This window comes from Silurus meridionalis, chromosome 17 (genome assembly GCF_014805685.1).
Source record: "Silurus meridionalis isolate SWU-2019-XX chromosome 17, ASM1480568v1, whole genome shotgun sequence".
NCBI classification, from domain to species: domain Eukaryota; kingdom Metazoa; phylum Chordata; class Actinopteri; order Siluriformes; family Siluridae; genus Silurus; species Silurus meridionalis.
In genome coordinates this window covers 17,362,382-17,375,376 of record NC_060900.1, presented here as the reverse complement: position 1 = coordinate 17,375,376, position 12,995 = coordinate 17,362,382, and the positions used below count along the sequence as shown (strand labels likewise).

The 12,995-nt window shown below is 40.3% G+C and overlaps 2 protein-coding genes across 3 annotated transcripts in view; one reads left to right on the top strand and one right to left on the bottom strand.

Annotated features, from left to right (window-relative positions):
- Nucleotides 1–41: 41 nt before the first annotated feature.
- Nucleotides 42–3,515, bottom strand: tmem81 (transmembrane protein 81). 2 transcript variants are annotated; one of them, XM_046871201.1, is made up of 2 exons: nt 3,470–3,515; nt 42–1,118 (listed from the first exon to the last, which is right to left on the bottom strand). In XM_046871201.1, the coding sequence occupies exon 2, from the start codon at nt 1,085–1,087 to the stop codon at nt 329–331; it is 759 nt and encodes a 252-aa protein (XP_046727157.1). In that variant the 5' UTR covers nt 1,088–1,118; nt 3,470–3,515; the 3' UTR covers nt 42–328. The 2 variants fall into 2 exon arrangements, with proteins under 2 accessions (XP_046727157.1, XP_046727156.1); XM_046871200.1 differs by lacking the exon at nt 3,470–3,515 and adding an exon at nt 2,495–2,566.
- A 410-nt stretch (nt 3,516–3,925) lies between these two features.
- The window catches only part of prex1 (phosphatidylinositol-3,4,5-trisphosphate-dependent Rac exchange factor 1), a 77,262-nt gene continuing 68,192 nt past the window's right edge, over nt 3,926–12,995 (top strand). The window contains exon 1 of the mRNA XM_046871125.1: nt 3,926–4,581. Coding sequence (XP_046727081.1) covers nt 4,441–4,581 — 141 coding nt within the window. The 5' untranslated portion in view covers nt 3,926–4,440. The remainder of the gene's footprint in view (nt 4,582–12,995) is intronic.

Genomic DNA, 12,995 nt, shown 5'->3' with positions numbered 1-12,995 from the left:
AGTTTTTGTTTTTCTCTTATTTGTTCAGTGTGTTTGCATACTGAAGCAGTTAATGTTGCATGCTGCTGTTACAGTGCTACTCTGCAGCCAACATTATTTATTGATTTCTCAGACGGCGCTGTACAGCGTCTCGGATTCCTGTATCGAGCCGTCTTTATTGGAATTAGGAGCAAATGCATATAAACGACACCGTGTCGAGCAATTTAACAGAACTAAATTCCACACACTTTAATTACATGGGGAATGTAAAAGAAATTGTGGAAGAAAATGATACTCCACTTCGTGTGCATTGGAGAAAACAGTGACTTATCTGGTGTTTCTTTAACACTCATAGGAAAATTGGGTTCTTCCTTGTTGACCTTTTCCAGTAAGAAAAAGCAAACAGACCAAGGAAGACAATCAAAGCTACAGTGATTGATATGGACAGACTGTAAAGCACCACATTTCCCACAGTGCTGCTTGGATACAGTTTCCCAGTGACAATGGTCACATTCATCTTGCTGATTTTCTCCCACTCTCTCAAACCCTTAGCGAAGTTCAAGCTCAAAACATTCACAGATAAAACCTTCAGTCCTTTGTACATTCTCTTCACCTTGTGGTAAGAAGTGTCCAGGACATCACATCGATACGTCCCGGCATCATCCTCTCTCACCGGATTCAGGATGACCCTGTCCAGGTCTGGGACCTCACGCCGGATGAAGAATCGGTTATCGGTGGTAATGATCCCTCGTGCAAAGTGCCAGGACACCACAAAGGCAAAGCGGCCCATTGCTTCCATGACTTCCTCGAGACAGTCCAACTCCAGATACTGTCCTGTACTGGCTGTTTGAGTCTGTAACCCACACTGCCAATTGTCCAGACACAGGACTTGACGAACTCTGCATTCTGGGGAGTTTGCTCTGTTATCGGTCGCCAAAGGGCAGAGCCTCTGGGTGCGTATACCCAGCCCGCAGGTGGTGCTACAGCTTGAACTGTAGGCGATCGCCCATGTGTTGTTGGAGGCCAGATCTTCTAAATCGACACCTTTGGAAGCCTCACACTGACTGCAGGAATGCAGCAGAATCAAAAGGAGAGCAAAGAATGACATACGGGCTCTAATGGATGAAGTTAAATGTTACCTGTGTAGACAAAAGTAAAATAAATAAAAATGTTCACTTTAATTGCTAATAAATGTACTTTTACTTGCATCTTCTGCTTCTGTATTTAAATATATAAGTTGTAGTGTATAAGAATTAACTATCTTCGTACCTTTGGCTGTGAAGATTGTAGAAAAATATTTAATCTTAACATATTGTATGAATTGATTCTGACCACAGAAAAGGTTACGGAAAAAAACAGCCTGACAGAAAAATAGTCCATGAGGTTTTTCACTATATCTGCACATACCAAACTATTTTACACTTCTCCCACAACCGATATTTTTCAACCCAATTAAAATGTATTAATGACTAGCATGTCATACATATGAACCATTTATAGCTCAATGTTTACATTGTGAAAAACTGATTTTTTTTCTGCGTTTAATAAAAAAAAATTGTGATTCAAACCAAAAGACATTGTCCTGAAGACTATGTCCACTGTTAATAGTATTTTATATATACAACTCAACTAAAATTAATTGAATTGATACCTGGGACCCTTCTCATAAATGTCCTACAAACATCTCCTTACTGAAAACTCCACTTTATTAACCAGTATGTGTTTTTGGACTTTGGACACCATACATGTGTTTGTTGAGTTGTTACTAAAGAAATTGTACAACAATCGGGATTTATTTATTTATTGAATATATTTTTGCTTACTTGTCCTACTAGTTCCCAGACTTCAAGGTTCTTAGTTTGTTCAACAACCATTTAGAATGTTGCTCCCCATGCATCGGAAAATCTGGGTTGGTGGTATATTTACTCACATATTTTCTGAAACATCTCCATTACTAAGAGAAACTGCAAAACTTCTATGAATCATTGAACCACTGGAAAAACTAAAGTGTAAAAACCATTGTATCAGTTTCCAAAGTTTAGAGTGGAACTTGTCATTGAAGTGAAATATAAATTTTGTATTCAGTGTTGACAAAAAGAAAAATAAATTAATGGATAATGAAAGGCCTTCGTCCAAATATGAAGAGTAGATGGGTCATGACCATAGGCAGTTATCCAGAGTGAATGAGGAAGTTCTCATTAAAATGGCTAAAAAGCAGTCATTGAAGGTTTTAAAATGTCACGCCTAAACCACATTAAGAGTGAAATGAGAAGATTACAATCGAAAACCCACAAAGGTCAGAGTATTCAAACAGGTATGCATGGTACACTGACAATTTCACTATCATGGTAACTGACAACCAGTGCAATAAATTTCATTGGGTACCCAAATACACACACACACACACACACACACACACACACACACACACACACGCAAACACATCAAGTCAAATATTTTTCGTTAAATTAATTTAGTATTTGTTTTCATATATAAAAAACAATACAGCACCTACCTTTTTGGCTGCTCAAATATTTATTTTTAGTTTTAAAGAGAATTTAAAAAATCACAGCAACCCTCCTCCGTCTCTTAGTGACGTCATGCAGTAGGTCAGTTATGAATTTGGTCACTAGATGGAGCCCTCTTTGCGCACATGTTTTACTTTGCGTTTCTCAGCACTGAAGGTTTCCTCCACCAGGCTTTCTGGTTCTATACCAAACCTCTGCCCTTTATTTACTTTTTCAACAAACAAATAAAAAGTATTATAGTATATGTGTTTGTGTTATAAAGTTCACTCCTTAATTCCAGACAGGTGTTTTCAGAGCACACTTTTCAACAGCTAAGTAAGATAAGCCAGAACATCAGGACTGGCTCGAAATGGACCCACTTCCTCTGCCATTTTCATGTTTCTTGGGTTTGTGGTTATATGATATGCCCTTTGTACTAACTGATTCTTGATTCTGTGCTTTGTAGTGTGGGTAAACAGGATGCACACAGGCTCCTACTGCTAGCTTTTCTTCAGGTGTTTGCTATCATTCAGGATGTCCTCATGTTCTACTGATGCACAGTGCCTCCATAACTATAACTGAAACCTGCCTCTGCAAACACCTACTAAATCTGTACGAATATTAAAATACTGTGAGGGTGCGGAGGAACTACTGTTCGTCTGTTCTGTTAGTTAGTAAGTTGTTGCATTAAGTGACACTGTAGCACACTGGCTACTGTTGTTGCTTGTTGTTTATCTCTAGGGTCCTTGAGCTTGGGCTACTGTCTCTAGAGTTTTTGCATGTTCTCCCTGTATCTTTGTGGGTTTCCTCTGGGTTCTCTGGTTTCCTCCCACATCGCAGTATTTGGAATGCCTGTGCTAAATTTCCCCTTCGTCCACGGTGAATTCCCATCTCACTACCCATGGTTTCTAGGGTAAACATTGTCTTCACCTCAACCCTAAAGAACGACTGACTGAATGAAATAATGAACGTTTCTGCATTACCATGCGGTGCATAGTTCGAGATGAACGGCTTTCTCGAACGTTGAGCTGCTCTTACTGGGAACCCATTTGCCCACTTCACTCTTTTGGCACTTTCATTTTCATCCTTCTTTTAAAGCTCTCAACATGACAATAACAAGAAAACTATAACCCGTTGGCCTCGTAGCATGTTGGCCTCTGAACTTCAGGCGAAGGCACATCCTATGTCTTATCCTATGTATTCTACTTCAACACACTGTCAGCTATGTCACATTGAATCCAAGGACTTTTCAGCTGTAAACCTTGGGCTAGAGATGGTTCCTCAAAGCTAGCACAAGATTTCATCAGCTGATATATAATATTTCCCCAAACAGAAACTAAGAAGATGTCACATTTTCTCTAGAGGAGCATGTAGGTGAGGGCCAGCACCCAAATTTACAGTCTTGTAAAGACTGTGAAGTAAGCATAGCCTGATTTCAGTGTGTGTGTGTGTGTGTGTGTGTGTGTGTGAGAGAGAGAGAACGAGAGAGAGGGGAGAGAGAGAGCAGACGGTCTGGTCTCCTCAGAGACTGCTTTACTCCTCAGTGTAACTACAACAGCGTGTCACTTTTCCGCCAGCGTGTTCAGCAGCGCTTCAGTTCCTCACTCACTCCTGTTTCTTCTTCCAGGAGACTCTTTTTAAGAATAGCGGCTTCGTTTTTTTTCGGGGTGGAAAAATATGTTTTAGGGAACTTTTATTACAGTTTACCCCACCGATCAGGCGAGTGCTGAGGTTTTCGTCGGGATTGCGGTGCCGGTGGCGATGAACGCGATGCGCAGTGGAATGGACTAAGAAACAGCAAACACTCCACCGCGACACGTCCACGCCGCTTGGGGGAATCTTTATTTATTTATTTATTGAGGACAAGAGGTGTAAGGCAAGTGTGGCTGGAAGCGTTGGTTAGTTTTTTTTTATTTCCTTTGGTGAGGATTTTCTCGGGTTGGGAGGGAAAACCATGGAGGGAGAGAGAGCTCGGGAGAACGCCGAGCAGCCGTGTAAGGACTCGGAGCGCCAGCTTCGCCTGCGGCTCTGCGTGCTCAACGAGCTGCTGAACACCGAGCGAGACTACGTGCGCACTCTCGCCTTCTTGCAGTCGGTGAGTTGATCCTGTCCCTGGCTGCTGGTCCCAAAAAAAAAAAAAGAAAATACGAGGAAAGTCATGCAACACTGCAGCTGGAGCGCTTTCTTCTCAATACCTGTTGTATTGTAGCTCGGTCATTATTATATGATTGAGCACGCGCGCTTTGATTGACAGCTCCTGGCTCTTCTGCTACAGTTATACACACAGTACATTTCTTTCATTCCTGCGTTGTTTTAGTTTTAAAAACTAATAATATTACACAATTATTATTTTTTTTTACCAAACACTGATGTGTTGTCGCACTGTGCAATCTGTGTTACCGGATATGCAACACTTCAGCTAAATAATTCACATGCTCTAGTTCCCCATTTACCCAGTGTTTCATCTATATTCATTTGACAGCTTTAAATACACCATTATAAACACCATTTTCAAGGTTGTTCTGGATAGTTTTGGTTGTACATGTTTTGTAAACAATCCAAAAACAGTGTTTGATCTTTCAGTAGCTGTTTAATCAGGGTCAGGATTCAAAACCAGTCCAAGGAAGAGAAGTTGGAAATAAATATGACACGAATTTGTCAACATCTTGTTTTTAACTCATGCTTTGCATCAGAAGATAAGACCGCGCATTGGTACCTCAGTGTCACCCTTCTGTCCCAGAATATCATCTGCATACCTTTATTTAGTTTTATTAACACTGACAGGTTTTTCTTGTCCACGGTAGAACAATTAGAATGAATGCCCCGGCTTTTCAGAAGGTGTTCATTATTATATGTATTTTGGTCACTGTAGTATACACAACATATTGCTGGTTATCTTCTATCGCAATACTGTGCTTACTGATGCCACTTGCCACAGAAAGTCACAGATTGCGAATGATCACTAGACTGAAGATGTCACTCCACAGATGAGTATTTCTGTGGGCGTTTTGGTGATTCATGGCATTGATCCTATCCAGCTAATAGAACTGATGTTATTTAGTTGCTGCAAGGGATAATGCAGCTGTAAAATAACTGAAATGTAGGTAAAAAGCCTACACACACACACACACGCACACATACAGAGGTGATGCTTGGATTTTGGAGTGCAATTTATTTTAAGATCTTTTTAATGACTTTAGAGAACATGCTTGTTGTGATGGTTGTCTAGCAAAGAATAATAATCAAAAAGTCTAGAATCTATGCAATTTTAGTTGACCAGGACTGCCTTCAATGTAACAAAAACACACATTTATAGGCCAATTTTAGTCTAGACTATAATGTGTGTCTGTTCAGTTGAATGGGATATTGTCACAATTGTGCAGTCCTGTACTGTAGAATATATTTAAGTGCTATATTGACGGTGTGTGTTTAAGTGCAGCACAAAGCAGCAGCTCTGGGATAAGCAAGTCTGCTGGATTTTGTTTTAATGAATGAAAACAGCGGCTGTGGTTGTAATCTCTTGCTCGAAAGCTGACATGTATTTTCTTGTTTTGATTTGCATCACGTTGTAACACAGCTTGTCTGAAGAATCATACACCCCAGTTGGGTTTACACTTGTGCAGTCAGCTGTAAGCCAGTAGAGTGTATTATAGGCAGCACCGTGCTTTACATTCTGAGGTGGTTTTTGAATATGTCACTTCACTTATCACGACTTGGTGTACAAGATCATGACGTGAAGATGAACATAATGCTAGTAAAGACGTTCGAGTTTTAAGGGGGCTTTAAGAACATACTGGTGCGATGTTGGCTGGCTTGCAGTGATCAGTCACAAAATCAAACTTTTGTGGCCACAGCTTATTGGTTGTAAATGATGCTGGATAAATTTGGGGTCTTTTTCTCTAATTAGAAATGCATTGTTTAACCCAATTGCTAGTCAAGAGGCAAATAAATCTCATTAGGCCATGTTTAGGGATGTTGTGTATGCATGAATTTGGCATATACTGATTAGGTGTTGTGTGTATGTTAATGTTATAGGAATACAGGTTTTGATTTCAAAGTATGAAAGATTATATATGACGTCAATATACAGTGAAAAAATGTTTTGTGTGGTGTCTACTTACATTTTATTTCCATCAAAGTGGCATCCAGCAAAAATGACAGTTGTAAACATTTTGTTTTTAGTACATGATCAAAAAGTGTGCTAGATCATTTGCATGAAGAAATATGTGGTTAGGTTCGATTGCTTGTCTTTTAGACCCGGCCTTTCCGGACTATGCACCCATTCATTTGGCATACTGTATTAAAGAGGGGACATCCAATCGAATTTCCCCTCAACTGATTATTCTGACAGCCTCTCATCTTCCACTTTTGATGACAGATTAAGTGAGACACCTGTTCACACATTGAATGAAAGCCATCATACCCGTAATTGGCGGTAATGCTGTTGCTTATTGCTTTGCTCCCTGATTGTTTGCTGCTGAAATCCAGCTGTTTGCTTGTGTGTCTCATTTTACACCCAAGCGCTATGGCTAATGGAAGGCTGTCTCAGTCTCGAAGAGAAACCACAATGCTGGAATTTGGATCATGCTTTACATAAACACATCCATGCATAACATAACGGAACTGGGTGGCCTGACACCCAAGAAATGAATAGCCAGCGTATCGAGCTTTATAAATCATTTGATATAGATATGTATACATTTTTTTCATGAGAAAATATGGTCTAGTTTTCATTCTTGGTAATATATATATATATATTTATATATGATTTTGTAAAAATCAGCTAGCATTGTGAATGATTGTATAGAGAAAGAAATACGTAGTAATTGAAGTAAGAATTAAAATAATGTTATGAAAGTTGACAGAATCTGCCTCAGTGCTGCATGGTGGATTTCAGATTGGAGTTGAACAATAAGGCATGTGTACTGTAGCTGTGCAGTGGAACACTGGAAGTGGGTGACATATTCAATGAATAAAGCATGTCATACCATCCCACTAGTTCCTATTTTTTTTATCTTCCCAGAATAGGCTTCAAATCCACTTCCTCTGGTCTTTTTCTTGGTCTTTTTTGAGACAACGGTTTTGACAAGGTTAAGATACACGTTATACCCACTCTGTTTACTTCAACCCACAAAAGACTTAATTAGCTGATTAGCAGAAACCAAAATGTGCATGAAGGTAGGTACAACCAGGGTTAGGAACTTGTAGGGTTGCAGACTTTGATATTCCTTTTTTGGTTATTTTAGAGTATGCTTGCAACTGAATAACTAGTTTTTAATGCCCTGTATCCTGAGGCACACTTTCAGTCTTATACAGATATCATGCAAACCTGGCAATATTCTTCTTTTTCTCCACTTCATACCTGCGTCTGTGGATGTATACTATAAAGCATTCTGGTCCCACATGCCTATAAAGTTGTACAAATCCTTCAGTAGTATGCACTGGCTGACCTGTAGAAACTGAGCAGATAGTGATTTCTCTTTAGTTTGCTGCAAGTGAACACATTACCAGGAGTACAAATCCTTCAAGAGAATGAACTGGATTGAATGTGTTGTGTTCACTTTTGTGTTACGAAAGGACAAGCTGAGTTCATATGTACCTAATCCAACAGGTCATTGCTCCTCTAGACCTCCAGCTGTTTTACCAGTTGCCTGTGTGTGCTTGAGTGTCACCCCAGACATCCTTTTAATCCAGCTGGTGTTGACTCCTCAGTCCCAGCTGTGCTCTTTAAGGGATGGAACGGATGCCCAAACAGGATGGCAATGGAGGAAAGAGGAAATCAACCTGTAGCTTCCTGCTCTGACATTTCCTCACTCAGGAAGTACCAGTGCAGGATTTTGGGTTTATAAATAACTTAATCTAATCAGCTTTTCATACATTGAATCAAAGCTGCAGTGGCCATTATTGTTGTTAGAATTGCTTTGTTTTGAATCCAGCTGTGTGTTATTGTGCTTTTACTTACTGAATTAATTATTGCAAATTCCAGGTCAACTGTGGCCCAGCAAATGCGCCAAACTGTGGCTTTAAATAATATTTACTATATTGCAATGCATTTTTTTTTCTGTAGTGATGCAATGCACATTTCCATGCAGAGGTTTTTTCTTTGTTGCCACATCACACATATGTACATATTGTAAAGCATTTAACTCAGATTTGAAGGCACTAATCATCAAGGTTTTTTATTCAATCAAGTTTTAGTTATTTAAGCACTTATAACTACATTGATTGGTTTGCTATTAGCACAAATCCAATAAACTCAAGTCCTATACATTATTTCCAAATCAGATTTTCATTGATGTTTACATGGTGCTCCGAGACTGAATCAGTTCACTTCTTCAGTCGCGCCCAAATTCTAGCCTAACACAAGTAACACCTCTTTTCTCACCAATTATAATCTGCATGCTTTCTCAAACATGAAACTCTAACGGGAATCCCGGGTAAAATGTGAATAGCAGGTTTATTTTAATAAACTCGCTATTGCTATTAGATCTTATCGTTTTCATAGCAAGAACACATTCACAGGGACTTATTCAAATAAACAGCTGAAAAATAGTACAAAATAGTTATTTAACAATGATACAAATATACAATATAGTAAGTATTCTGTATAAGAGAGGTTTGTTTAACACATATTAGATAGAGTTTATGATATCAGCACATTGTAATGGACAGTTTTCCATCACAGTAAAGTCTTTAGTCTTATCTTGAGTACACACTTTTTGGTATCATTGTAACAAGACAAAGAAAATAGATGTTGGAGACTGTGTATATTCTGTAATTATGATAGGATAATGGGTATTCTATATGGAACATGGGATGTCCCAAATAGGATAATGGGTACTAACATTCAAAACAATGTTTTATAGCTATATATAATGTTTTGAATGTTTTTTAGTTAAAATTGCTAATTGCTGGCAAATTGATGTGGTATAAAAGAAATAAAACACTTCAGAAGATGCTGGAAAATAATTCACGTCAGGGAGAACTGCTCTCTTCCTCATCCCACCACTCAGTTTCCAGATTGTATTGATGCATTATTTTACTATAACAATCTGTTCTGTTGTTTTATCTTCCACTCAAAGGTGCAAGCTGGCGCAGTGTAAGAAATCTGCATAGTTACTGTGCCTCAACTGCAGCTTCCAGGTTGCCAAGGTTTATTAGCAAGCAAACTCTGACACTAATGTATATTTTATAATTTTAATATATTGTATTTCCGTTCATGTCTAGGCTGTTTCAGGATTGTTAAATTAGAGCCTCCTTTGGCTCACATATTTTCATGCCAGTGGGCATTAAGGCAGGATTTGTTCTACTATAATTACACATACACTGGGATGTAACCTTATTTAGCAAACTTAGCTACAAGGTTTTATCAGGTGTGTGTATATTGGTTTTTGTATACATGGATACTGTGAACTTTCTCCTTCAAGCTTTCGTGAAGATTGCAATATAGTCTCTACAAACATTTTGATGGCCATTGAATTGAATGCGTGGCTTGTTATGAGCCTCAGTGTTGTTCTTCAAGTGTGAAGTAACACTCAGCAGGGGACTGATAAAGACGTCTGCAATATCTGGTTGCTTTGTCAGAGGGCTGGGAAGGTGTTAATTAAGCATTATATGCCTTCTGATATCACAGGGGAGGCAGCATGGGAGATAAGTGGAAAAGGAGAACGGCCTCATTCATCTTTTAATATCCGAACTTCTCAGGTTAGGTTTGCAATTCGCTATGCGGGATCTCATCCAAAATAAGTCGCCGGTATGTCAGTGTCTGAATCGGATCTGCCTGGCAGGCTGCCACTGTACACACAGACACGCGCTGCATGGGCACACCTGTCTGTCCCTTCTCACCTTTTGCAGACGCACCGCATTCGTGGTGCCGTGTTTTGTCTATTATGAATGGCTCCGGGCTGCACACAGGGTCAAAAAGTTCATGCTCTGCAATTTGTAGTCATGAAATTAAAATATTTGTATATTTCTTTAGTTTTTCAGGTCATTGTGAACATGGAGCATTTTGGACTGGATGTATTTACTCATAGGAGTGGGCCCTGATTATTGGGTAATTGTGAACACAGCGGAATTTCTTTACGTCACCGGACAATTGCAGATGACAAAACTGGTGCAAAGGAGACAGCAGTAAATCGGGGTTCTCTGACCTATTGGCCTAGTCACTGAGAGCGCTCAGAGGAATTCCTTAAGTGTCCTGAGGGAATTTTCCCCCGCGCTCTGAGGCCACAAGCCGCCTACGGAAGCTCAGACTCGCACTAAGATCTTAGTGGCTTCAGCAGGCCACAGATAGGATGGGATTTTCCCGTTGCCTGTGTGTGTGTAAGCCCCAGTAATCATGGGTGAAACATGAACTGAGTGATGTTGAGTCCTCCAGCCTTGCTGGTGTTCAGCCTGAAAGAATCATAACCACCTCTGCCATTCTGAATATCAATTAATCCCCAAATTTGACTCGAGGGTCCTAAAGCCAGCGGAACATCTAACTAACTAAATAGAAGGGTTTCTCTATTGTTGCTGCCAAGTGGCTACAGCATTGCAAGCTGATATGCTAATGCCCTTTCTTTGTTGACCTCCATTCTGATGCGTGAATGCATAGTGGAACTGTATTAGGGAGGGGTTAATTGATTAAATAGATCCCTATCTAACAGCTCACCTTTAGGGACCCATCCAAAGAGATCACGTGGCCACTTAGGCTAATTGCTGCAAATTGCAAATCAATCTGGTAATGGAAAGCAGTTACTACTCAGTAGGATGGGATAGAAATTGGAGGGAATTAAGCGATGTTATTATTAATGATTCATAGATCACTTTGAATTAGATGTTTCCCTTAGATGCATGTCCTCTCTCCTAACTCTCGGATTTTAGGTGAATCTCAGATATAAATTTGCATTGTTATTATTATTTGGACATTATCACAGTTGGTGTGTGTGTCCCTGAATGGTTAGCTCAGGATTTGTTTCCCTCCCCTACACCCCCTGCAGTGTGTGACCCCTGGGTTCTCATGTTGCTCCTCAACGAGTCCAATCTCTCTTCCATGGAGAGAAGGCCAAACGCCTTCCAGATGGCTCCTCCAATCTGCTCTCAGATCTTATCCCTGCCACATGTCCATGCAGAGAACTCCTTTCTACTGGTACTGACATCAGCTTGCTTGTTTGCGTGAATCGTGCCGGTATTTACAGCTGGTCGTGATGGAAGTTTCTGAGGGCGTCGCGGTTGTTTGGGTTCATTAGTCTGCATAGTGCAGTAGATTGTTCAGGTATACAACTCAGCTTCAACACAAATTGGAGGTTTAAATGGTAGCAGTGCAAACAGGAATTGGAAAGGCAATACGAACCAGAATCCAGGCCTTATTTGAAAACTCATTCGTATAATTGTCTTGTTTCCTTGTGCAGTTTCTAAATTGCAAAACTTTTTAAGGAGGAACCTTTGAAAATGCTAGTATATGGGCAAATGATAATGACGATTGTGATGTGACACGTGTGTTAAAACACACTGATCTGATATGATTAAATTAGCGACCTGCATTACTTGAATTTTCTCGGTCCGAATGACAGTCAGCTGTCATCACAAGACAAAACTATACAAGTGACAAATGAGACATTGATAAGCTTGCGTATCTCGCACCTTTAACAGAGGCACTTGTTTTCATTTTTTTGCAAGCAGCTCTGCACGAAGCCCCAAAAAGCGGAAGTGAGAGACAAGAGGCTGAGCTCAAAGAAGACTTTGTATGTGCAGGCATAGCTGAAGGCAACGGAACGGGTGGTGGGGTAGGGGGGTGGGAGGTGGGGGTAGTGTAGACAGTGAATCAGAGTGATGGGGAGAAAGGGCCGAGCTCAGCTCCCCTCTTTCATCCCTCCAGTTTTCCTGCCACTGGGCCTTTTGTCTCAGTCCGCTGGGCCTCAGCCACAAAGAGAGGATTTTCCCCTCTTCCTTCCCCCCCCTCGCTCGTTTTTATTTATTCGATTTCACGCCATGCCGGCCAAAACGGCCCCTTCCCCATGTCCAAAATGGCTCTGGACTCTTTTGCATTGAGGCACATTCTCACAGAGAGCCATGAAAGGGCCTTTTCGATGATGCTGGCCCTGTTTTCATCTGTGCATTCGGTGGGAACAGGAATCTCAGGTTCAGTCACTTTTGGGTGTTTCTCACGTTGTGGGAAACAGATTGGTCCTCACAGGGACTTTCCTTGTACACAGGAGTGGAAAAGTGGTGACAGTGGGACATTACTTTGTCCAACATTTTGTTCTAAAACATCTCTTCTGTTTAGAATGCTCAGCACCACTCAACAGCCCTGAGGGGAAAGACTGGGAATGCTTGACTCGAAATTCATTCAGAATTATTCTATCGTATTATCAAGCCTGCTTTCAGTTACAAAATGCCATCAGGTAAATAATATGCAGCGGTGTTTTGAACTGCAAAAACGTTAAATGAATTACAAGGTTTTAAGTGAATCAGACTGCGCAAGTCTGGATCCAATGAGATTGTTTTTGTGGAACATATCCAAATTGC

Excerpts from the sequence above, each read along its gene's own strand:
- tmem81 (XM_046871201.1), bottom strand. The coding sequence starts at position 1,087 with ATGTCATTCTTTGCTCTCCTTTTGATTCTGCTGCATTCCTGCAGTCAG.